At 54.4% G+C, this 25,573-nt stretch overlaps 1 protein-coding gene across 1 annotated transcript in view; it reads right to left on the reverse strand.

Annotated features, from left to right (window-relative positions):
* Positions 1-1,871: 1,871 nt before the first annotated feature.
* Positions 1,872-25,573, reverse strand: part of SLC4A3 (solute carrier family 4 (anion exchanger), member 3) — a 27,357-nt gene continuing 3,655 nt past the window's right edge. Inside the window, exons 3-22 of the mRNA XM_009583812.1 lie at positions 24,045-24,376; positions 23,437-23,579; positions 22,639-22,850; positions 16,570-16,721; positions 15,752-15,932; positions 15,062-15,197; positions 14,784-14,958; positions 14,270-14,366; positions 12,326-12,510; positions 10,028-10,241; positions 9,481-9,702; positions 9,002-9,150; positions 7,406-7,600; positions 6,752-6,958; positions 6,046-6,135; positions 4,507-4,673; positions 3,875-4,128; positions 3,376-3,545; positions 2,738-2,911; positions 1,872-1,949 (exon numbers count right to left, since the gene is read on the reverse strand). Of these exons, the coding sequence (XP_009582107.1) occupies positions 1,872-1,949; positions 2,738-2,911; positions 3,376-3,545; positions 3,875-4,128; positions 4,507-4,673; positions 6,046-6,135; positions 6,752-6,958; positions 7,406-7,600; positions 9,002-9,150; positions 9,481-9,702; positions 10,028-10,241; positions 12,326-12,510; positions 14,270-14,366; positions 14,784-14,958; positions 15,062-15,197; positions 15,752-15,932; positions 16,570-16,721; positions 22,639-22,850; positions 23,437-23,579; positions 24,045-24,376 (3,533 nt within the window). The remainder of the gene's footprint in view (positions 1,950-2,737; positions 2,912-3,375; positions 3,546-3,874; positions 4,129-4,506; positions 4,674-6,045; positions 6,136-6,751; positions 6,959-7,405; positions 7,601-9,001; positions 9,151-9,480; positions 9,703-10,027; positions 10,242-12,325; positions 12,511-14,269; positions 14,367-14,783; positions 14,959-15,061; positions 15,198-15,751; positions 15,933-16,569; positions 16,722-22,638; positions 22,851-23,436; positions 23,580-24,044; positions 24,377-25,573) is intronic.

Here is a 25,573-nt window from a genome sequence, read left to right on the forward strand (position 1 = left end):
CCAGCTGGGCCCACAATAACCAGCTTGCTTGGTGATGGTGGTGGAGAGCCCACCTCTGTGCTGGTAGTGGGTGACAAGGTGACAGCCCCCACTCCAGCTGGGGCTTGCTCCCTCACTGGCTATTGTTGTGGGCAAGAAACAGTTTTATGTCGGGGAATTTCAATCAATTTAATTTATTGCCAATTAACAAACAAAAGCGGTTCCTGTGAAGAGTTTATTGGTGTAGCTGTTTCCACTACAGTCAGAGGAGTCACAATGCACAGCGACAACAGGCCTCCTACACTACACGGGGAGGACAGGACACACACGGCCACAGACACACAGAGACACTCGTCTCTCTGCCCCAGGCCCTGCAGGGGGGCCAGGCTGTGGGGCAGGAACCTGCCACGGGGGGAGGTTTCTCTCTCTGGTGGGATCTGCAGCCTCCCGGGGAAGGCGTAGGACCCTCCTGGTAATGAAGCACCCACCATCTTTCGCAGGAGCCAGGCTAAATGGGCACTGGGGCAGCAGCTTGTCCCCAGTCCAATGGTGAAGTGAGCATCTCAGCCTCCTCCACAAGGCCACTCCGGCTCCTACCATCAGGGAGAGGCTAGGGTGGCCATCTCCTCTGGCACTACCCTCAGAGCCACCACGGGCAGCAAGGGCATCGTCAGCAGTTTCTAAGGCAGCTCTGAACGGGGGGCTGCCAGCCCAGGGAGACCCCAGGGCACAGCCCTGCCAGGTGGAAAGGTGTTCGGAGCTGCCCAGAGGTGATGGGGGCTGAGCGCTGGGCACACTGAATGCTGCTCCTTCCCACTTGGAGGGCACCCCTGGACGTGAAAGGTCACCCCAATATGGCAGCAGAATTGGGGCTGGGGGTTTCAGTAACTTTCTTGTAGGGCTGCACGGAGTCAGACTCAGTGGATCACTGCACAGGGAAAGGGAGGGGACCCAAAGGACTGTTTTGTGCTCCAACACTACATCTCTTGTATAGCTTCTTAAATATCATTTGTTCTCAGGGACAGGAACGTGGGGACCAGGAACTGCGATGCAGCCCTGTGATGAGTTTTTACCCCTGCAACCTTTGTGCAGAATGGCACAGGACTCCTCTTAGTCACTGCAAGAGGGCAGGCACTTGAGGCTTCAGGATATCTGCTTATCCCCAGCCTCCCCTCTCTGTGCAGTTTTCCTTTGGGAAGAGGGTTGGGAAAATTGGGAGGAAGTAAACATCCTCCCCCATGCTGAGCAAGAGCTGAAAACAGTCCTGTGGGAAGCTGTCTGGAGGACAGGGCCAGGGTGCTGATCCCTCCTTGCCCGTCTGCCAGGCTGCAGCAGCCCCGTGGGCCAGCGGCTGTGGCACAGGCCCAGCATGAGCACTCCTGGAAGGGGGCAGAGGGAGCAGGAGCGAGGCATCCGCCAGCCGAGCAAGGAGGCTGCTGGCCTGGGAGAAGCCCACTGGCCGTCCACAGGCAGCACCCAGCCCATCCCTGTGACTGCTCAATGGCACGTGGTGCTGAGATACCCAAGCTTCATGGTAGCGGAAGGGGACACAGCTGGCATGGCTCCCCTTCACCACCTGGAGACCAGGCACAGGCTGCCTCTAGCGGGGAGGGGGCAGACCCCTGACCCACGGGCACTCGGGACCCACACAGCTTCGGGATGTGAGAGGCATCTCTCAGCCCACCAGGTCCAAGAGGAGAGAGACTCACAGCCTCTGCTGAGCGAGCGATGGGGCAGCAGGAGCCGGGGCTGCCTCCTGCAGGGCTATGGAACAGCCATTTGTTGGTCCAGGCAAGAGATTGCGTGACTCATGGCAAGTCTCCAGTTAGTCCTTGGGAGGGATGAGCAGGCGCGAGCAGCCTGTCCCGTGAGCGGGGAGGGCAGCTCCCAGCTCACACAGGCATGTGCAGCTCGTTGTACTCATCCCGGCCGTCCTCATCGAAGTTCGGCTCCGCATCCTCCGAGTCCAACTGGGGAGAGGCAGAGACCAGGCTCTGAAGGCCACAGCTGTCCCCAGCGCGGGGTCAAGCCTGGCACGGAGGGATCAGCGTGCAGCAAGCCAGGCATCTGGGCTGCGCTGGGAAGAGCAAAGCTCTTGCTCCTTCCCCTCCCAACGGGCTCCTTTTTTTGTCCCTCATGCCCATCCATGCATCCCCAGCCTGATGCCCTTCCCTGTAAGTGTTCTTGTTTGACAGTGCCCCATCACTGGGGCTTTGGTCTAGCACAGCAGCTCCTCCCTCCTCTCCTGCTGGCAGCACCCACTTCTGGGTGCTGCTCCAGGCTGCTCTCCAACAGGAGCTTGGGATGTTGGCAGCAGCAGAGAAGCTGCCAACACACGAGGAGCTGCCAGCACCCTGGCACTGTGGTTACGTGCTCCTGTGCCAAGCAGCCACAGGCTCTCGTGTGCTGCTGAGCTGTCCTTGCTGCTGTCTCAGTGGGGAAATGGGGTGCCTCTTGATGAATGAGCCACAAATGGGGAGGAGGATGGAAGAGGAAACCCTTACTCCAGGCCTCTGCGTGGTAGAATCCTCTGTCTCCTTGCCCTAGGGTGCCCATCCACCCCACACTGCACTCGCAGGGCTACAAGCTCTGAGGAAGCCATCCACCCACCTACTGCTATTGAAAAAGACCCCCAGACAATAGCAGGGAAAGCCAAGGCTTTGCCAGCCTAGGATCTCCCAGGTCTTTCCGTCTACCAAATCTCCTCAACCTCACTCCAGTGTTGCAAGCTAGACTGTGAGGACAGTTATTTGCTTACCGCTTTGAGCTCCCTGTCGTGGAAGAAGCGGGGCAGCACGAAGCGTCGCAATGGCACTGTCATGATCAGGACGAAGGGAAAGGCCAGGGATGCCACCGTAGATTTCACCACCCAGAGCAGCACAATGCAGGCCAGTTGAATGCAGGTGAAGAGATTCATTCTCCAGGTCTTCACCTAGGGAAGTAAATCCAGTCTAAGAACACATTATCCTTCCACACAGATGGGCAACTGGCAAAACATAACCTTTCTGCATAGCATAGTACAGTATCACAACACTGCTGCACGCTCTACCTGCCTGAACTCTACAGGAAGGCAGAACTCCATAACTCATCAGCCTCTGTGCAACCTAGCAGCATACCCACCTGGCAGTGCAGTGTCCCTACACCCGCTCAAGCAATGCATCACTCCTATAAACAGTCCGTCCACACAATATCCTGGCAATACAGTCCTGTGTCCAGCCTATCAGCACGCTATCCTAGCGTTGTATCACCTCTGTGCACTTACTTCTCAGAACAAACTTGCAGCCAAGGGGGGTCACCAAGCCAAGCATCACTTTAGCAAAGCACCATTCTCCCCTCACCTGCCCCTTCTTCCTCTGCTCCTCATTACCTGGTTCCCCGCAACCTGCCTTCGCTCACCTTGACAACATAGATGTGGTCGGGGTGGTGCTTGGATGGCATGAAGATCAGGAGTAGCCGCTCATAGAGCTGGATGCCAGTGAGCGACGTAACCCCCATGTAGAGGAAGATGCCGAAGAGCACAGCCAGCGGGATCTGCCGCAGCATGTTCCCCATCACAATGGACAGACCTGCACAGACAGAGCTCAGGGCACGGTGTGTCCCATGCCAGCCCCTCCGCAAGGCACCTCGGCCTCCGTCCCTCTCCCGCCTCCTCCCTCTCTGTCCCGGGGTGCAAGGGAAAGGAAGCTCAAGAAGGGTCTAGCTGGAAGGGTTGCCGAGATGGACTGACCATGGCAGGGTACTGAAGGCTGCCAGAGGAGAGCTGAGTGTAGGTGGGGACAGTCCTGCAGCGAGCGGGCAGAGCGCAGTCTGGCCCGTGGGGCAGGGACACTGCCAGGAGATTCAAGTGGTTGGCCCTGACCTCCCCCCTCACTCCTTCACCCGAGCAGAGGCTTACCGACGAGGGCAGCAATAAGCACTCCGGTCACACGCTGCTCCTTCACCTCCTCGATCTTGGGCTTCTCTCCTGGTGCGATGGCCTTGCTCATGACTGTCAGAGCATTGACATGAGTGACGGAGCGCACCGTCGCTGCGGTCAGCCAGGGCAGCCCAAAGAGTGCACAAAGCCCCCCCATAGTGCCAATGAGCAGCAGGTCCAGGTGGAAGCCAGAGCCTTTCAGCAGCTTCCTCTCCTTCTTGCTCACAATCAGCCTGTGAGGAAAAAGAGCCTGGGTCAGTGCCAGGCCCAGCCCAGTGCCCAGGGGACAGCACTGCAGCTGGGGACAACGTTCACTCCCTGGAGAAAGCACACATGGGGACAACAAGGAGATGGCTGAGGAGAGGGATGGTGGCTGTCAAGCTCAGGTTAGAGGTTTCCTCCTGTGCTTGGCTGAGGCAGGTCTCCACCACACTGTATGCCAGGAGGGGAGCCAAGAGACGACAGGAGAACCCAAGAAGGTACAGTATGATCCTGCCCTTGCTTTCCCGCTGGGATGCCAGGCACATCCCACACGAATGGCACCAGCACCTGTCCCAGCCTTGCCTGCCCAGGGGTTAGTGACGATTGGCGTTGGCGGCGGAGGTACTCACGTAGTGATCTGTGTCTCCATGAAGATAAGAATGAAGACCAGGAGGGCAGGGATGGCAGAGGCAAACATCATCCACAGCGGAAAGGTCCCACTGCTGCCCATAGGGTGAATGAACCAGCCACGCTTGTGAGGAGATGTGACCGACAGGCCAGAGGGGACATTCAGCTTCTGGTGGTGTAGCCACAAAACCCAGCAGTTACTCATCAGTACACATGTGCCCACAGCCTCACACAGGACTAGCCTTGATCCTCCTGGTCTCCCCGGTCTGAACGCCTCAGATGATGGGCAGCCATGCTAACCTGAGCTGGACTTTCTCATGGATAATCCCCTTCAGTGCAAAAAATCCCATGGCCCCTAACATGGGCCTGTCTCATTTCCTTTCAGCTATTGGAATTCCCTTGGCTTTTGTCCAAGAGACCAAGGAAATATCTTCCCTCAGGAACCTCACCCTCATGTCAGTGCTTGCAGACCATGGTTAAAATGCTCCTTGACCTCTGCTTGGACAAATCAAGTGTCCTTAACTGCCTACCCTTCTCTAAGGTGGCTTTCCAGACTTCTGGAGCCTTTTCTGAGACATTTTTCAGTATTGTTTTTGCAGTGTGGACCTCAGAAGTGTCCACATTCTCTGGAAATGACCTTACTCTGATCGTGTTCAGAGGGAATATGATGTTTATGCTCCCATCAGAGACCACACAGACTCCTAGCTGTACATCGTCCTGACCCTGCGTTCACCAGCATTTGAACTCTCGGCTCTGCGCTGCTCTACAGCAGTTCTTACTATCTGCCTGCGTGAGCACTGCAGGGAGAGTTTATGATTTGCATTTATGTTAATCAGCATAAGTATGAATAATATTCTTGGAATGCTTGTACTTGAGCTAAGCTGTGTAACTAAGCACCGTTTTCTCGGAAAGCTTTGTACGTATGCTGAGTTAATACTGAAATGATAATGCTTTTGATATTAATTGTGGAAGTGTAGAAGGGTACGAAAAGGACGTAACAAAGTGCATGATTTTACTAACATCTGATAAAACCAGATTTTTCATTGAAATTTAAATGAATAAAAATGCATTTGGATTCTGTTAAGCGTCGGGCTGTCTTGATAAAAAGCTTGCATGCTGAACAGGAACTACCTTTCACCCTCTCCCCAATGTTAGTTGAAAAAAATACCAAAACAAAAAGATATAACTACAGATCTACTAAAAAAGGGGGAAAAATACATGTATGTTTTTAGAGTTACAAAAAAGGAATTAATTGCATTGAATCTCTCCGGTCCCCTAAAGCCTCCCCTACTAACAGCTGGAATACCAGAGGGATACCAGGGCACTCCAGTCCCTGCAGCTCTGGTCTCAGTCTCAGCAAGACCCTTGGAGCTTCCCTTCAGCATGGGAGTGAGGACAAGAGGAGCGTCTCTGTTTGCTTTGCGCTGTTATGACTAAAGAGGCAGAAATACAAATCCCCCGTTGCACAAGAACAGGCCACGGTGCCGCAGGGATCACTGCTGGGCTGCAGGAGGGGCTCTGGGGGCGGCACTGGCGCCTACCTGTGTGTATGTGTCAGTAATGGTGTAATCCACCAGCACCATGACGAGGATGGAGATGGGGATCCCGAAGTCTCCGATAATCCGCCGAGCCTGCAGAACAAACACTCTCGCTGGCAAAGGAAACAGGCCGGCTCTGTGCACCCACCCTGCTACAGGCAGCCTGCAGCAAAACGAAGCCCCAGGTGGGGCCAAGCACCACTGCAAACCTGAGCACTGCTGATGAGCAGGGCAAGGGAGCCCAGCCTTGACGCATGGGGCTGTGCATCCCACTGCCCACATAACACACAGTCCTCCAGCCACTCTTAAGTGACTGGCTAACTGCTCCTACTGGCCTATTTGGATGGTGCTCCAAGTATTACACAGATGTCCTGCATGTAGAGAGATGTCCAAAGGGAACAAGTTGTAAGCTCTTCCTCCTATATTCTAGTTTAACAGACTTGTATCCAGCCAAAGACCTTTTCCAAGGTCCAGAGGACTTTTCAGCAAAGCTCACTGGAGCAGGACAGTGCAGATACCACCATCAATAGCCAGCTCTGGTCTGCAGCCTAGGTCAGGCTACTATCCCTTCTGCATGGTATTTAAGAGATTGCTGGTGTTTCTTTGGGGGATGGTTCAAATGCTCCGGAGAACAAAGGTCTGTAGCAAGAAGTGTTATTTGTTTGGCACGTCCCTTGTCCTTAACATCTGGGTCCCACAAACGTCTTACCTTTCCTCCTAAGAAACGGCTGTTCTTGAACTTGCGCATAAAGAAGGCAATGAAGAAGGTGCCTAGCATGAGGATGAGGGAGAGGAGAGCAGTGTTGGGCTGCATCCTGATTCCCAGTGACATCGCATCCGCAGAGAGCATGCTGGCATTCAGGCCACTCTGCACATTTGGTGGGTAGAACTTCAGCAGAGGATGTTCTGCAAATACCTGGGCAGGTGAGAGAAGCAGCGGGCACTGTCACCGCAAAGAGGGGCAGGGGGCACTGTCACTACTGGGGGCAGGGGGAAGCGGAGGTGTCCTGCTCTGTGGAGAGGTGAGGGTGGTAGATGGTGGGCGCGGACAATCCCAGCATCCGTCACCTCACCTCGCAACCTACCCAGCTGGAGAGGGCTGGGGAGAGAAAAGTGGCCCCTCTTTAATGCCTCCTGCAGGAAGAGAAGGGGAGACAGATGTTAGGGCTCGTCCTGCCAGCCTTCGTGGTGGCACAGGGGCCAGCTGGGCTGGGGCATGAGAGCGCAGCAAAGAACTGCTCTGCAGAACGCCTAGGAAAGCTGTGGCTGAGGTGGCCCTGTTCCCCTGCCTCCTGTATGCTAAAGCAGCAGGTTCCTGGGGGATCGAGAGATGCGGCAGCCCATTTCCCTGGGGAAGGTTCACCTTGTACAGTTTGTAGAAGGTCTCGTAGATAAAGATGAGGGAGATGAGGAAAGCAAAGATCTCCTGGGTGAAGGGCGAGATGTAGCGCACCAAGAAGCTTCCCTCAGCTGCCACGATAATGAAGATGAAGACGATGAGCCACAAACCAATCCACACTCTGCCTGTCAGATACTCAATGCCTTGTGTCTGGCAGAACTGAAATGGAAAGGGGAAGGAGTTACTCATGGCTCCTCAGGCTGCCTCCCGCATCTGCTCCCCATTAAGATCAAAGACTCTCCTGGAAAAAAGCATCTACATCTGCTTGGGCATCCAGCACAGAGACAGTGAATTCAGGGCTGGAGTCACAGGTAAAGTTACAGACTTTGCATTAACACCAGCCGGCTCACATCGCTGCAGTCTTTGTAACCGTACCTCTTTCATTCTCTGCTGATGCCATCCCATGCATGACGCTCCCCATCCCACCCATACGGAGGTGCCATTACTCAAACACAGCTATCCACTGCTCCACGCACTCAACAGCACAAGCCTGTTCCCCACAAAGGAGAGCCTCAGCAGCCTGCTATGTCCCACTGCATAAAGACTATGTTAGCTGGGGCATAGTCCCAGACAGCGCCCTGCGTACACACACAGTTGTATGTGGAGAAAAGCCCCCAGGTTGTCACCACGGAACAGACCATCTCCACTGCCTCTGCTCATCCACACACAGCAACACCACCAACTTCCAGCACAAATCGCATCCCTCCCTTTGCACCCTTCCTCGGTACCACCAGGGACAGTGCCCCCACACAGGGCAGAGGTACACCTTTGTACGCAATGACTGGGCAAAGCAAAAGCAGTCAGTGAGAAGTGCGGCCACAGAAGAGCAGAGAAATTTCCACTGTGCAATGGCATCACCAGCTCCAAACTCTTGACACACCAAGGTGAAAATCTAGCTGGAGGAAAAACCATGCTTTAAAAGTCCAGACATGCTAGGAGTCAGAAAAAAGGAGAAGGATTAGACCCATTGCTTGGAGGTACGGTGACACGGGGATGATTTTAACAGTGAAGAGGTCATGCTTCTTGAGAAAGAAACATGTCCATCCTGGCTGGCCAGGATATCTCCACACACACCCTTGGGTTCATTCTGAGGGGTGGGAGTAATGTATGTGGGACATCCCAAATGGGTGAACGTTGTTGGGTTCCCATACAAGGAAACCTAGACACAGGGAAAAGTTGTGAAATGGTCTTCAAAGGAAGCCCCACGAACAAGAAAGTACTATGGACCGGTATTTTAGGATGCAGCTACAAGTGCTCATCGTGCCAGGATGGGCTGCAGCACAGGGCTGGGGGATGATGCTCCCTGAACAGTCAGCAGGTAGAGGAGTGCTGTTACCATTGTCACTCCTCAAGGGGGTCAGCCCGTGGGATACAGCAACAGCAGGCAGAAGTCCCTATGGCGTGACCTGCAAAGGGTCAGCAGAGCCAGGGCCAGCCCCAGCCGAGCTCAGGGCAGCCTGGCAGGACCCAAGGAGTCCACACCACCAAAGACCCTTTGGAGAACCGAGAAATGCCGTCTGAGTGAGCAGGTGCCAAGCATGGACACTGCCTCACATGTACCTTGTAAAAAGCTTCTTCAAACACCAGCAGAGGCCCTGAGAAGCCAATGACCAGGAGTGGCTGGGCTCCGAGCAGGGAGAAGAGGATCCCTAAAACCGAGGTGGAGATTATCAGCTCGGAGACCCCCATGAGACCTTCAGTTTTCTCTCCTGGGAAAGAGAACAACGTGTGAGTGTTATAGCCTGGACACAAGCACCGTCACCACAGGCAGGCAGGCTGCAGACACAGCTCCAGATGAAGGAGGCAGGTCCCCGTCCCATCAGTCAGAGGTCTCCTGTGTTGGGCAGGGAGCACAGAGGGAGCCCGGGGAGCCGAGGCTGGAGAGGCCAAGCGGCAGGGAGGGGACAAGGCAGCAGTCGAGGCGCAGCGCTGCCGCTCTCCCTGAGCGAGCAGCACCGAAGCCCACCCCAGCACAGCATCACACAGACACAGCCAGTGTCCCAGCGTGCAAAGAGCAGACCAGAAAGCAGGCCCATTACCTAGGAGTCCCCCGAAGGTGATGGCAGGAGAGAGAGCAGCAAAGTAGATGAAGAGAACGGCCGCGAGACACTGGCTGTGCAAGGCGTCTCTGATGTCACTGAGGTATTTGGGGTACCTGCGCTTTATGTCCCGAACCAGACCTCCAAAAAATATCCCGGTCCGCTTCAAAGGGTCGTCCTCAGCTTCCTCCTCTTCTTCCTCAGCTTTCACTTCACACAGCTCTAGAGGTGCATGGAGGGCAGGGTTGAGCAGGGGAATGCAGGTATGCCCTTGGGCTGTCCCTCTCCCCCACAGCCCATGGAGACCTTCCTCCAGCAGCGCTAACCTGGTGGGCCCCCTGCGACTGCACATCCCACTGCCTCCAGCTGCCCCCAGCTGCCAGAGCTGCCCACAGCCACTGTCCTGCCTCCCCTTGCCCCCCTCCCCACCGCCCACTGCAGGAGCCAAGCCCTGCTCACCCCTCTGCCAGGTTCTGTGAGGGGAGGGCCCACTGGGGCACGCAGGGCACTAGGCACAAACTCTTTTGCCCAATGTGAGTGGAGAGACCTTTGGCTTCCTGGACAGCCCCCTCCTTCATGGACTTCTGCTCCCTCTCCTTCCTCTTCCTCAGCAGCAACTTTTGGAAGGTGGCAATGGATTTGAGCAAGTCTTTCCCCTCCACCTCCGACGGGGGGATGACAATACTGCAGTCCAAGAACTCATTGATTGCGTTGAGAAGGTCTTGACGGTCATCTGCCATGTATGCAGCCTCATGGAAGTGCTGAGAAGGGCAGGGAAAAAGAGAGAGGGAGAAGGCTCAGACCAAGAGTGTGCCCAGCTGCCTACAGCCTGGAAACACAACGCTTGATGTGACCATACAGTAACATCCTGCTCCCTTGACCCACTACTGCCACTCCATGACCCACACTCCTGAATGCCTCCTCCCTGTCCTTCTACCCAATGCCCCTCACCTAATCCCATGTCTCTCCTCCCTTCCCTATCCACCCTTTCCAGTGACCTCCTTGCTCCTGCTTTTCTCCCCCAAGCCCCACTGCTCTTGCCCAAGATCCTGCTCCTGCAGCATCTCTGCCAGCTGCACACACTGCCGGACCACAGAGTGCCTCTCATGGGACTTCTGCATCAATCAAAATCAGATCTGTGCTTCCCAGCCAGCCTGGTGCCTCTCATTCCCTAGGCTAGATGCTACACCTGGCCAGCCTGTGCTTCTCTTCACACCAGATCACTGTGGCTGCACCAGGCCAAGATCCTTCTCCTTACACGCTCTGCATGCCATTGCTCAGTCCCGCAGGGCTCTCGTTCGGGGCCCAGCTCAGAGATGTACCAGGAGCCAGGCACCACAGAGATAAAAGACTTTCCCTGCCCCTGCAGCTCAAAATTAGGACTCTGCAACAGACCGATGTCCTTCTAGTCTGGTCTTGGGTTTGTTTTGAGGGAGAAGCTGGGGAAGCCCTAAAGCACCACAGATAAAGCACAAGAAGCAGGACCTAAGCAGGGAGCGTAAGAGACTCTTGGGAGTCTCCACATGGGAGAGGGAGGGAAAACAGGAGTCTACAGCATGAGGGAAACCAGGCAGAAAAGGGGAGATACTCCTGACAGCAAGGGCAAGATGACAAGGAGACCATGAGGGGACAGCACTACTGCAGATAGGCAGGGAGGTGCTAGCAAATGGGCAGAAGTGCTGCATTGCCTCTGGAACGTGCCTACAGAGAAAGGGCTGGAGGAAGATGAACAAGTGAACAGCCTGTAAAGCAGGTAGGGGACAGCTAAGGTCCCTGCAGCACACAGACTCCCTGGAGCCACAGCTTCAAACTGTAAATGATACCATACTCTCTTCATGGCGCCAGCCACTGTGTAACCTGGCTGCGGCCAGCTCCGGCTGCAGCAGATGGCTCCCCTCTTCCAGCAACAGAGGAGCAGAGTCTCAAATGAGCGAGATCGGCCCACAAAGTCAGTGCTGACACTGGAATATGGCACCTCACCTCTTCTGGCTAAAAACATGGTCTCAGCTGAGCCCTGTGCAACTCCTGGGAAGGAATCTTTCAGCTGGGAGCCCTTGTTGCCTATAACCCACCCCCTCGGAGAGGACCTTTTAGTCCCCAGTTCAGGGAGAGTTGTGCACTGGTGGCAGGACAGGCAGGTTTGTTACTCGGTTCTAGTTACATGGCACCAGCCAGGAGGACCCTGTGAACCTGTGATTCTCCTGTTCTGGATGTATGCAGCAGACGCTCAGATTGTCTTTTCTTTGTGTTTAATTCCTTACCAGGATAATGAATTTCACTTTCCTGCCATCTAGCCAGATGGGGGACTTCTAGCAGTGCACACACTTGGCAGAAAAACCTTCCTGCCTCCTCATCTCTCCTCCTGCATGGATGTGCTCCTCTGCATGGATGCCCCAGCCACGGGACTCAGCTAGAAAGCTTCATCCAAACACCTGACAACAGTCCCCAGGCATTACTGGGTCTTTTCGTCAGTGTGGCCTGGGCCAGGCTTCATGGTCACAGGCACCACTCAGCCTCCCCGCCTCTCTGTTTGTGAAACGTCAACTGAACTCAACTCCTCTAACCTTGGGCAGTCCTTTGCTCCTGCTTTTAGGTAAGGCCCCTTTCTTCACCCAGCCTAGCACTTTCTGTCCCAACCAAGTGTCCATTCTACTCTTCCCTCCGTACTGGAGCATTCTACCTTGGTCGAGCCAGGCTGCTCTTAAAAATCCCAGGTGCTCACGCCTGCCCACCCCACCTGGGCCTTTGCACAGCATCTCTCAGCACTCTTGTCCCAGGACTGACTTCTGAGGAGCTACTGAAGCTCCCTTGCCTGTGCCAGCATCACCGCCCGTCAGCTCCTCACCTTGTCGGACATGAGGGTGGAGATTGAGCGGCCAATTTCATGGTAGTCCATGTTAGCCTGGCTCGGTCCCAGCAGCACAAAGATGAATCTGACAGGAATCGGGACCTCCAAGACAGATTCCAGGAAGACGGCCTCATTTAGTCGGACAAAGGCCATAGTTGGCTGCTCCAGGAACTGCACACAACCTACCAGGAGGCAATGTTTTGAGCAGAGTTAATCCCTGGGGTGAGCTCTACTGGGCTGCCTTTAACAGTGGAAACAGGGATTTTGGGGCTTCCCACGAGCCCTGCAGTCCTGTACTTGTCTCCAGACCACTGACACAGCATTGAGCTTCATGCCGAGGACTGCTCCAAGTCCCATGTTCACTGATCATTCCCAAGCAGTGCTACTTTCTTTAGCTTCCCAGTTAGCCCATTCTTAATCTCTTACAGACGGGCTCTACTTACACTATAAGGGGCTAATTTTAAATCAGAAGGTTGTTTTCCACTAAGCCACTGCCTTATGAAAGGAAGTCTCTTACATGTTACTTTTATCAAACAAACTTCTAATCTCATCAAAGAATGAAATCAGGTTTGCTTGACATGACCTATTTCCCATAAACCTCACTGCTTGGCAATAATTACATTCTTATCCTTTAGCTCTTTATTAATTGAATCCCATATTAGCTCTGCCATTATGTTGGCTGGGAAGGACGTCAGGTTAAACAACCTATAGGTACTGGATCACTATCCTTCCCTTCTTGAGCATTGATGCTATGAGCTTTCTTCCGTTTTTCTCGTATGTTCCCTGTATTCCTAGACGTTTTTTTTTTCAGATGAAAATGAGCCAGTTCTCTAAAGACTTATAGGTGCAAACTGCACAGTTTGTTTTACAATGTCTGCATCTCATCAATGCTTGGCAGCCTCCTTGGTTCCTAACAGATTGGGAAGTACTCCCTCATCCTCCAGCACACCAGCCGCTTCCTTCCCATACTGAACACAAATGTTTGTTGAATACTTGTATTTCTCTGGCATTATTACTGATCTTTCTGCCATCTGCATCCAGCAAAGAGCTGTGTTCTGTGTTAGATCAGCAAATCTGGGCCATCCGAGTGGCCAAGTGAATCCCAAGACACAGCCTTTCCTCAGAAATGGCCAGTGTTTAGTTATCCAAGTATTCAAAGTGCGTTTATGAAGCCGATTTGGCCTCATCATGGTTAAACATCAGCTTGGTTGAGCTGCCAAGCCTCTTTGCCTGAGCTTTTCGTCTACTGGACAGGCAATGACATTTACTTTCATTGTAGTGTAGCTACGTTTGCTGAGATGTTAATGCCAGCAAAGTGCTGAGAAGGACTACTCTTGTGGTCAGAAGGCACCAAGCCCACTGATGCTCGAGCCTGCGTGCTCACAGCCCTCTCGTACAGAGAAATATCTCCTGGCAGCGCTATGGCTGATAACCAAGACCTTGCCACCAGCCAGGCCCTGCTTCCAGAAACTCAGAGCTCCCTGACACACAAAACCAGCAACCAACACTGCCCGGGGCAGGGCCCAGCTGCTGGTGAGGTGTGAAGAGGCCAGATGAAGGGCAGCGATGGTCAGAGGACACCACGAGGCCCGACAGCAGCCAGTGCCTGGCCATTGGTCCCTTGGGCACCACTTACCCACTTCTGAGCTGCAAAATGGGATGTTCTGGTGAGCCTGGTGGGACTTTCTCCTCTAAGCTGCGCCTCCCAGGAGCAGTGTCTATCAACCTCTTAATTTAGGAAAGGAACTACCCAGGCACTCCTTACATTTACCACAGACAAACAAAACGTGCATTGCTACCGAAAGAACCCCGGTTGAACTTTGGGAACACATACAAGATGACCAAATACCCCTCACGAGGGAGGGCACAGACAGCTGGAGCCAGACCAGGATCTGAACTGGTCTCTTTTGGCACCAGGGGACTCTACACGCCGCCTCTTACCCACGAGGACCACTGTGGCCTCCGCATCTTCAGGGATCTTCTCCATCAGCTTCAGGTATTTACGGTGGCCCTCAGAGTTATGGAGATGCGGGTTTTTCTGCTGGGGAAGAATACAAACAAGTAAGGATGGAGTTCCCGTGCCTTGGTCTCCCTACACAGCCTAGCACCCCACTTGCATATCTGCAGCCGGGCTTGCCTCGGCTGCACGCCCAACACCCTGCTTCACAGGCAAGGCACCCTCACAGCGAATGGCCACCCTGCAAGCGCCAGGGCTGTTGCTGCCATCGCATGCTCAAGCAGACACTTGCAAACAGCGTGAGGCTAAAATTAGGTCCCGAAATCATAACGCAGCGACCTGATTTCCAGCGCTCCAGGTGATCCAGGGGAGCTCGGCCCTTGCAAGTACAAGGCCCCCCATGAAGGAGCCCAGAGGTGGGCGCCAAGGGCTGACGCTGGCAAACAGCTGTCCCCAGGGTGTGGAAAAAGGAGCAGTAATGCCCCATGTCACCCTCACCTCCTTGCACTCGGTCTCATGGGCCTTGGGGTCGGCCATCTCGATGCGCTCTTCCCCCATGAGGGGCATGCAGGTGTCAGTGGTGTGGTTGTGGTGGTGGTTCCCCACAATAGAGTTCATGCTGGAGCTGGAGTGGTTCCTCGGGAAGAAGCCCTCCTTCTCATCATTGGGGTGGCTGAGGGGGAGAGCAGTGGCCATGAGGGGACCCACCTCCCATGCCAGTTGGGGCTTGCAGACAACCCCTGAGCCCTGGCAGCCCTCAGCCATGTATCACTCACCTGTGCTTCAGCAGCAGGGCACGCAGCACGTTGGCTCGGTCCTCCGCTCTGATCTGGTCAGAGATGATCATGGTCTCCACCATGAGGTGAGCGATGCCGGGCAGTGTGGTCTGCTCCAGGTCAAGGAGGACAGCACCTGCCAGCAGGAGGGGAAGAGCCCTGCTCCTAGTGTGCAGTGCTCCCCACCACATGCACGCTCTGGGGACACAGCTGTCCCACCAGGAGCCAGGCTTTGGTTGGGGTACATATTCTCTCAGTTGAGAAATGCCCCAAGTCCGGGTGTCCTATGTCCTCTGTGTAAACCCTTGTCCCAAGAGAACCCAAAAGCTCCAAGACACACTAGTAGCTCTGGTACCTCCCTCTCGTTTTGGTCACCCACCCTGACCAAACTTGACCCTTCACACCAAAGATGGGTCAAAGACCTGCAGGCGCAGGCACAGCTGGGTGTCACAGCTGCCATGTGCCTGAGAGCAGCAAAGCAGAGCAAGGAACCAACACAGGCACCCTTGGGCTAATGCAAACCCTGGCAAATGGGCTGCAGGATGGTCTGTCCCTGCAGACCCTACATGGAGCCTGGACACAGACACTGTTGGAGTGTCTCCAGTGAGGGGCCAAACAGTAACAGAAGCTGTCCAGCAAAAGCTGTCCCAGAGCAAGACACAAAACCCTGGCCCACAGTTCCTGACTCACCGTGGGCAATCGTCTTCCTGAGCTCCAACAGGCTGCGGAAGGACAGTGAAGCCACGTGGGGTTTCCCCCACCTTGCTGTGTCCTCCTCCACATCCTCCTCAAACTTGATCCAGCGGGCTGTCTCCCTCCAGTGCATCTCCTGGTTTTTATCCACCACCAGCTCGTTCAGCTCCACAAACACCTAGTGTGAATTACAGCGAGGACATGAGACTTCCCCTGCTGCATACAGCTCTATCAACAATACATGGAAAGCCTCGGGTTTGTTCTCAAGGTACCACTTGGTCTAAAGAACTGCCTGAGCAAACCTGCCTTAGTTAACCAGAGGTTTGGTGAACAGAAGCAGCCAGGACAAATATCACTGGCAGCATGGCAGGAGCTTCCATCAGCACATGGAGCATCAGAAAGCTCCAAGTCAGGTGGCGTGGGCAGAGGAGAGAGAATGATGCAATGCTGCACCCCTCTACCAAACTGTGACAATTTTGTCCTCTGCCTGCTTCCTGGTTTCCCCCAAAATTTCCCACACTTACCAGAGATGGTGACGTTACTGTCCTGCCAACTTCCACAACAGCACTACCATTTCTGTGACTTTTTAACGCTTTTCCTAAGGTTAAAGCTTTGTGATTTCAGAGAAATCTCCGCTTTTATTAAAAAAGTGTCTTTTCAGCCCTCATGATAATGGATAAGAGCTTGAAATGTCACCCGCAAGGTCATGTAAAGAATTAATTATATTGAAACCACATTTATCACTTTATAAAGTGCCTGTTTCTGGTCCTGATTTATGGCTTCTGAATAAGTGTGGGAGGACAGCACACGGATACCTCATGGGGCTTTCTATCCAACTTCTTCTTCTTCTTCTTTTTCTTCACAGATGGAGTTGATGCTAATTTTTTGCTTGTCCTGGTGATCTGACTCCGAGACGGTTTTTTCATCAGATGTCTCCTCACACCTGGGTTATCTTCAAAACGGTGGCCTGAAGACATGGGAAAAGAAAAAAGACTACCAGTGTGTCTAGTGGAAACACACTGCCTGACAGGGAAACACATCCAAGCCCACCCTTACTCTCATTAGCTTACAAAATTAGCTAGCAAAGCCCCGGCAGCTGGAGCACTCACCATCACCCTCCAGACCTTTGAAGATCCTTCCTGCCTCATCTGCCTACTTTCAGCTCTTCCAGACATCTGACAACTAATTCCTTCAAGAAGAAGGCTTTCTCCCAGGCTGTGCACCGTTGCAAAAGCTTTTATTCATGGTACCTGAATAAGTGGGGCATGAACCCTTCCCATACTCCCTCAATGAAAAGCAACCTGAAGCCTTGTCTGCACAGCTCTGCACCCAGACAGCACAGGCAGGCACCTGGCTGGGGCTCATTGCTCCCACTGGAGGAAGGCCTCGTGCTCAGCAAGCATAAAGGGCAGTGAAGAGGAAGGATATTTAGCTGCTAGTCTGGGAGACACATGGAAATATCAATGACTGTTTTATTTAATTGTGCAATGAGACTGTAGGATAACAGTGCAGAACGGGGCTGGCATGGAGGCTGGGCAGCTAACTCCAGCTATCGCTGTTTCTAGACGATCCGCAGTGCCACTGTAATGCCCTCTGAAAGGTCTGCATTACAGAGTTCAGCTGCCTGAATCAAAGCCTCCTGAAGCCTCCAGAGAGGCTGTTGAGGCTGCATTACAGACCCACCACCAAACTACCAGTGCTATTGGCTAGCCAGTGCCCACCACACAACCATGCCAGCCCCTTTTGCAAGGCCCGAGAAACATCAGCTGGGCAACAGCCTGCCATGGAGAGTAGTTTCCCTGGACCCTACCCAGAGACAGCAAGTGTATCTTCCTCAGCACAGGCAGCCCATGGGGGTGGGGAAAGCCTCAGAGCCCAGCTCCAGGGTGGGCAGGCTGCCCCAGGTAGATCAGGGGTTTTGCTCAGCTTCAGTCCATTGAGGCTTGCTGGCCCAGCTTGTAAGGCAAAGCCAAGGTCTTCTCCCTGGGGCACCAAGGGCAGCTCTCCATTGGCTGGGATGAATGTTCAGTTTCCATGTACCTTTCCGCACTTGGCTTCAAGACCTGCAGCTCTCAGGGCATGAGAGGTAGCGAAAAGCACTGGGCTTGACGGCCAAGTGGTCTTTTTGATGTTGCCGGAAAATATCCATGCATCTCTGGCATGGAAAGACACAGCCCAGCATCAGACCAGGCATACCATGGCCTTGCTCCTTGGAAATCTGGGTCGCTAAATTAAACATAAAATGAATCAATACTGAGCCTCAGGGCACTTTCCCCCATTGGCTGCCCTGCTGATGCACGTCCTGCTGACGGCTGGACTCCTCCCGGCTCCACTTATTGCACTGCAATGTCGATAGGAGCCAATAACTGCCCACCGCTATGGGAGCTGGGCACGTGTGGGGCTTCCTCGGACTTTTGCATGGATTTCTCAATTCCTGCATCCACAGCAGCCACTTCATCACACTTGGCGTGGATTCGTGCATAAACAAACAGGTCACCAGGCAGATGATCTTGGTATCTGGCACCTTTGCTCCAATCCCTACAGCTTCTGATTCTTCCATGCACCCTGGGACTCATTCTCACCATGTCCCTAGAAGAACAGGGCCAGACGACGTTCTGCACAGCAAGACAGTGCGCTCACCCAAAGCATGGCAACCCTCCCCCGTGGCGATGCCAACCTGCCACGCAGTGCTCTTCAGCAACAGCCCTAGAAAGCACACGCAGGCGTTCAGCCTCAGCCACCAAATGGCTGGAGGACAGATAAAACGAAAGGAGCCAAGTTTCCTGCCAGCATCTCCAGTGACTCCCACACTTGCTGACAGGGACAGGAGCCGGAGCGCTGCAGGCTCAGAGCGAGCCGGTGAAGGCACACCTCCACAGCCCTACAGAAGAAAGGAGTGATCCACTTTGCTGCTCTCCCTTGGCAGCACTTGTAGCCACTGAGATGCCAGCTGGGGGGGACAACTCATAGGAGCAGGGTGGACACATGGATTTAATTTTGGAAGAGGCCACTGGCTTTCGGAGTCCCATGCAGAGCCCAGCTGAGGTGCTCCAGACTGCTCTACAGAGAACCTTTCTGTGTCCCGTCAGATTGGTGCTTCCCCCAAATGAAAGCTCAAGTGAGCACCTAAGTCTGGGGTCCTTACTCAGGACAGGATCTTGGACTGAGACCAAAGGGTGATGTGCCCAGGGCATAGCTCTGCCCTCCTTGCTTGAAGCCAAACTCCCCAGGGTGAGATGAAGCAGCCAAGGACAGCTCTTGCTGTACCTCCTCTCCAGTGCTCCCCAGAAACAGAGCATGAGACAATGTCTGAGGACAGAGCGTGATTCCTATGGTGGCTCCACCACAATGAACTGGTATGTCACCCTCCCACACAGCATCTCCTACAGTCTCCTCCAGAAGATCTTCTTGCCACATTGGCTTCCAACAGTCAGATTTCTTGGGATGACCAAGTCCCTTTTCTGCCAGCTTAAATCTGAAGATGACAAATATGACTTTGCACCAGTTAAAGTCTTCCCCCAGAGTGCCTGTGCTACTCAGTCCAATTCAGCAGGCAATTGCCTTCGATTTGTGTGTTAGCTCCTGCTTCCCTCCTTTCATTGCCCTCTGTCCACAAGCAGGAAGCCCAGAAAGAGGCATTGAAGTAGTTGTACCAGTACTAGAGAGCAACTTGCTAGTCCAGCATCACAGGGACGGTGCATACTTCCCATGTACCCCAATGGTTAAGAAGAAAGAAAAAGGAAACCCCATTTCTTGGAATATTTAAAATTAGACTAAACTAAATGCTAACCAACATACAGTAAGTCACAACCCTATGCTGGCTTCTGGAAAAAGCTACTACTCTGCCCTGCTCAGAACCCAAGCCTCTCCTGGCTGATGCTGAGTTCAATGTGATAGGGACAGCTGGACCCCAGCTCATCCCTGCTGCCATCCAGGTGTCCCTGCACAGCACTCCCCACGCTGAACACTAAAAGAAGATCAAGGAGACCAGCTCAGGTCCAACAAGGACTCGATTCTGCTCAAAAGCTATTAATCCTCTGGATCTGAGTTGGTCCTGGAAGAGGTACTGCCATGGAGTAAATAGCTGAGCAAGTGGCACTGGGTGGATACAAGCTGGCTATGCACAGAACTGACTCTGGTGTCTCTGCCGTCTCTGTCTCCGCCGTATCTCTCTGCAGGATTAATCCACAGTGTGGATTCATTGTGCAGAAATAATTAAAAGTTGTCTGTACAGTACATCCTATTTCAAGCACCTGCAGTATTAGCTGTAGCAATCAATGAATGTGTTAACTGCTAGCAAGCCAAATTTCCCCGCTTTATAAGTGATGCATATCAAATGTTGCGGAAGTGATCGGCCCCTTCTACCTTCCCAAGAATAGCCATCCTCTCCCGGGTGAACTTGGGGCAATTTCTCACACTTCTAATGTACGGTTTGCTCAGCTCAGGACAGCTAATGGAGCCAATTTGCTCCAGGTTTCTATTTTGAACTTTGCTGCTATTCTACTGTCTATCAATTTACAGTAACAAGTAGCAGACCCCGCCAGAAGCAAATCCCCTCTTGCTGGTCCTTGCAGAAGCACATAGACAGACATTTCTTCCCCGAAGGCTCGTAAAGATGGACCAGCTGAGAGAGAGAACATGATGCTGGGACTGGGAGGCAGGGGACGTTAAGTGTTTTGCCTGAGATCACACAGAGAGGCTGTAGCAGAGCCAGAAATTGAACCAAGGCGTCCTGAGTCCCTGTTGCAAGCACTCTGCCTCACCACTCCTGCATGCAAAGCCAATAAGTGGGCTAGTTCTGGGGCCACACCACCCTCCCATGCGCAGTCCTAAAATCCCTTGAAAAATTAGACCATGATCTGGATGAGGACATTTGGGCAGCTGTCACAGAGCTATGGATATGAACAGTGTCACTCCCAAAGTGACACGCAAAGCCACCTTTTAACTGTGAGTTACCACCATCTGCCAAGGAAGGACCTCTTGCGCGAGGTGGGAGAGAGGCTCCGGTTTCTGCGCAGTCTCCGGGATGGCCCAGAGACCCAGCTCAAGAGATGCGTGGGTACAGAGAACAAAAAGACGATCTTCGCTCTTGGGATTCCTATTCTTTCCTTCCCTGCTTTTCCCACTCTCGCTTCCTTCCTCTTTTCCCCCTTTCAGGCACCCCGGCCAGCCTGCCATTAGCTAGTTTCATAGCCATGCTGAAGCCTGCAGACATAAGGACGAGGTTATTTTTTCCTCCAGGCATTAGGCTACGGCGCAGAGCCGAGAACCTGATACCCACCGCTGCTGTCGGATCTGCAGCTCGGCTCTAATTCTAGCAAACAGAGCAGCAGCACGCTGTCACCTTGTGCCACAGATGGAAGGGGAAATGTCTCTGTCCTTATACACACCTCGGAGCAGCTGCTTTTTCTCTGGCCACAGCATGGGCCACATCCTGATAAGCACAAACAGCAAGATGCAGCTGCCTCTAGAACTGCTTGAGCGAGACACACACGGGGAAGCACCTCAGCACTATGACACAGATCTGTACAAAGACCTCGGACAGACACACAGACACCAGACAGCTCCTCTGGTGTCCCCAGGCACACGGTGGGGCAGACCTCCTCTAAACCAGGAGACCAACCTGACACAGAAAAACTGCAGACAGCAAATAGGGAGGGGGGGATACGCACTTTAGCTGGGGGCTCTCATCTATGCAACCGTGGGGTCACTGCTCCGGTACTTACAGGTGGGCTCCCCGCCTGGGTAGCCCAGATGGTTTCTGATGGCCTCCCACAAATCATAGTCTTCAAAATTGAAGGCAAATTCATCAAAGTCTTCATAGCCAAGCGAGTTGCGAATGCAGGTGCTTATTGCTATCTCCGGGCTGCTGCCCCCTTCTGATTCCTTCGCTGCCTCCTCTCTCTCTTGAAGGGTTGTCATTTTGTCCTTGCGAAGGTCAGGGGTCAGGCACCATGAACCACTCACCTTCAGAGGAGGGGCCGGGTAGCCAGGCTGACGTGCGGAAAGCAAGCTGCTCCTGGGAGGGCTTCACCGCAGCCCTGGGGCCAGCCCCAGTGCCTCGCTCTCCTCCTCACGGGGCATGAAGGTGCCAGCTGCAGCAGCCCCTGGGGACTGACGAGGTCCCGGGAAGGCTGGCTCCACCCAGGGATGCTTCCGTGGGGGGCTGCCCCACCGGCTCCTCGGGAGCAGGATCCCCGCTCTGCCGCAGGATCTCGTGCCTGCTGCCCAGGGACACGGTGCCTGTGGCCCGGGGACAGCCAGGCTGTGTGTGCAGCACTGCTTCTCTCCCTCGCTCCCCTCTGGTGTCTCCCTCCCTCTCCAGCCTGCAGAGCAACCTATTGAATTCTCCATGTCCTCGGGCCCGGAGCATGCATTTCCATGACGTCTCTTCTGTCTGCCCTCGCGCCGCACACAGGGGCAGTCCCCCTCCGAGGCGCTCCGGAGGGGGCAGCTGCCTCTCCGCCAGGAGAGCGGAGGAGAGGGGAGGCTCCTCACCTCAGGTTTTCTGCGATGGCAGAGCTGGCGTGTCGCACAGAGGGCTGATCGCTGGGAAAGTGTGTCAGGAGAGGAGAGAGCTGGGTCTCAGGGAAACGCAGGGAGCCCTGAACCGGAGAGGGCAGTGGGGCGGGTGGAGGAGCAAGCATCCGTGGGGTGGGTGTGAGTAGAGGTGCTGGAAACATGGGGACCAGCGCTGTGGACACTGCAAAGCTGACAGAGAAGAGCCAGGGCTGGAACAGCAGGGTCTGGGGGACAGGGAGGTGAGGACCAGGTCTTGCGGCAGGCTGAAGACCATGCCTGGAGCTGCTAGGGAAGAGGGCAAAGCAGGGAGAAGCAAGGGAGACGCGCGCACTAGTAGCGTAGGTAGTGTTGCAAAGCCTCACTTTTCATGCCGTCCAAGTCAGCAGACGCCAGCATCTGGGCCTCAGCCTCGTCCGTGGGAACGCGCTGGTACGCCGCACTCTCCAGTGTAGTCATGCTGCCGATGCACATCCTCTCCTTCAAGTCATAGGTAACCCGTTGTCCGCTTGCCACCTGGCCCCAGGGCTTGCGCTTCTCCCACCCACGAGACAGACGTTCCCGAGGCCCGGGGAGGCTGCAGGAACCACAAAGACCAATGGCAGCAAATGAGGTGAGTGAGGATGGGCACTAGCCCCTCTCAGGGGCTGCGGTCCCTCGGCCCAGCCCTGACCAACAAGCCCCTGAGAAGGAGGAGAGCCAGGAGTCACCTGTCCCAACACCTAAAGGTTGCCCCTTCTGCCCCTCCTTTCCCCCACCGCAGAATGGGATCAGCTTGTGGTCAGTGTTGAGGACCCACCTCTGAGTCAATGGCCTCATGGTCCCCTGACTCAGCCAAGCCTCCTGGGGCTTCCCAGCCTGCAGGTCAGCACGACAGCGCAAGTTAGCTGGGAGGGAGGGTACTCCACACGTGCAGCTTCAGTGTCCCCAAACCTGCACCCTGGGGATCCCACGGACCCAAGGATGTCACAGGAGTCCCAGGGAGTGACTGTCCCACCAGGGAGCAGCCCTGCCTCTCACAGCTGCTTTCCCTCTGGGCTCCATGTCCCCTCTGGCTCAGCAGGTGAGCTCAGGCTGGGCACAGCCACTGCCCCTGGGGATAGGGTCTGTGCAGCAACCCGGAGCCGGGGAGAGTGGCAGGCAGCTCAGCACTGCTCTCCTACCTGCGGAGGGAGGCAGGGCCCTTGTCCTGCAGCAGGTCGCCGAAGCGTGGCACGGGGGACAGGATGCCACACTCCTCCTCCACGTGGAACTGCGCGGGGGCCAGAGCGCTGCCAGACTCCTCCTCATCGCTGCCGATGGTGAACTGCAGACACGACAGTCCTGACAGCAAGAGCCAGGGCAGGCAGACTTCACCCCAGTCCCTGACGTGCAGATCTTCCCTATGTCCCCACCTCCTAGAATGGGCCACACGGACTTCCCTCACGTGCCCCATACCCTGGGACTGGCCATATTGAGCCCCCCATACCCTATACACCCTAAGAACAGCCACACTGATCTTCCTCATGGGTCTTACACCCCCAAAATGGTCATGCGCACCCTCCCCAGCATCCACCCCAAGCAATGGCTTGTCTATCACTGTCCTCCAGTGCCCATCTCTCCTAGGCAGGGACAAAACCACTCTTCCCACTATACTGCACAGCTACAACCTCTTCCCCCTGAGCAGCACACTCCCATGACCACACACCCTGGCACCCTCCTGGCATCAACCCTCCCTCCACCTCCCAACCAGCCTCCGAGCCCTGCGCAGGTAGGGATGCCCTAGCCTTGCCTTTGGTTTGCTTGGGGGCTCCAGCTTAGGGGACGTGTCCTTCCCACGAGCTTCGCCCTCAGACTCTGCAGAGATCTCTTTCTCCTGGGCCTCTTCTGCCTCAGACTCTCCTTCTTCCTCTTCTTCTTCCTCTTCTTCCTCCTCTTCTTCCCCCTCCTCGTCCTCTTCCTGGATGGTGGGGGTCACCTCCGAGGGGGGTACTGAGGTTTTCTTCTTTTTCCTCCTCCTTTTTTTCCTCCTGCTGGCACGGGGGGGCCTCTTTTGGAACTTGAGGGCAGAAGGGAGGTGAGTGGAAAGGGGATGATGGATGTGGTGCGAGGTTCGGCGGTGGACTGAGAGAGAAAAAGAGAGTCAGGGGCAGGAAGATGCTGGGAGGGACCTGCCAGGCGCCCCTCCAGGAAACAGCATGGTCTGAAGATCAAGGGCCAGGAAGGGCAAGGAGAGCCACCAGCCCGCAGGGACATAGCAGAGCTCTTTCAGTGATGCGGCAGGCTGCCTCCAGCCTGGGGTGGCTGGGGAGGCAGCCCCCGTGCAATGCCAAATCACCCCAATGCAGCTCCACTGCCCTGGGGAAGGCAGGACTCCTCTCCCAGTGATGCCGAAAGCCATTTGCACGGCTACACAGAGCTGCGGTGGCTTGCCAGAGGCACCATCCCCTTCCTAAACACAGGGAAACGTTTCTCGCATTCTTAAACAAGCATGATTTGGGCCCTTTACAAACATTTCTTTCCTGCATAGTGTTCTTTGGGTTAAATAAACGTGCCTTATTTATCCCCCAGGCTTTGACAGAAAGTCCCTCCTGCATACCCGCAGGAACCGCAGACCAAGCCTTTTAGGGCAGATGCAACCTAAGTCCACATCCCAGGTACTGTGAGGGCTTATGCCTACCAGCCTCTGAAATGCAGGTTCAATTAGGAGGCTGTCTTTTAAAAACCAGGGTAAAAAACAGGGCAGAAGGACTTTTCTTTAAACTAATCTGCAAAGAGAAATTCATACAGGCTTGACCTGGGTGTCGTGGGAATTACAGAGTGAGGAGAAATTAATGGCATTTCTGAGCCTTCACTCAAAAACAACGATAATGCACCATGCAGGGAACAGGGTAAGCTCAGCATCTCCCTGTGAGAGACAGGAAAGCCATTTCTGTCAGGTCTATCTGCAGGCACAAAGCCTCCCATAGACAGCCTGCAGGATGCACAGAGCCTGGGGCTGCACCCGGAGCAGCTGAAATCACGGGGGCACCAGCCACTTTGCAAGGGGGTTTTGCTCAGCAGCTCTTCCTGAGGAATTGTTTCCAGTCTGTTTTGATTTGGTTCCTTCCCAGCTTTCCTGTGACATGGCAGCAAAATCTGTTTATAGCGAAAACTACCTTCAAAGGACATTTTCAATGGAAGCTGTAACCTTCTCCCTGGGAGAGCCAGGCAGGTTCATTGTTCTGCTGTCATGTTTCCTTTCCTTTGGTTTCTCAAGTCTTTTCTCCCTTGTTTCCCCCCTTGGGAACAGCAGGGATATTTCACACACACCCCTGGTTC

The sequence above is a fragment of the Fulmarus glacialis genome, unplaced genomic scaffold, assembly GCF_000690835.1.
Source record: "Fulmarus glacialis isolate BGI_N327 unplaced genomic scaffold, ASM69083v1 scaffold24948, whole genome shotgun sequence".
Taxonomy (NCBI): domain Eukaryota; kingdom Metazoa; phylum Chordata; class Aves; order Procellariiformes; family Procellariidae; genus Fulmarus; species Fulmarus glacialis.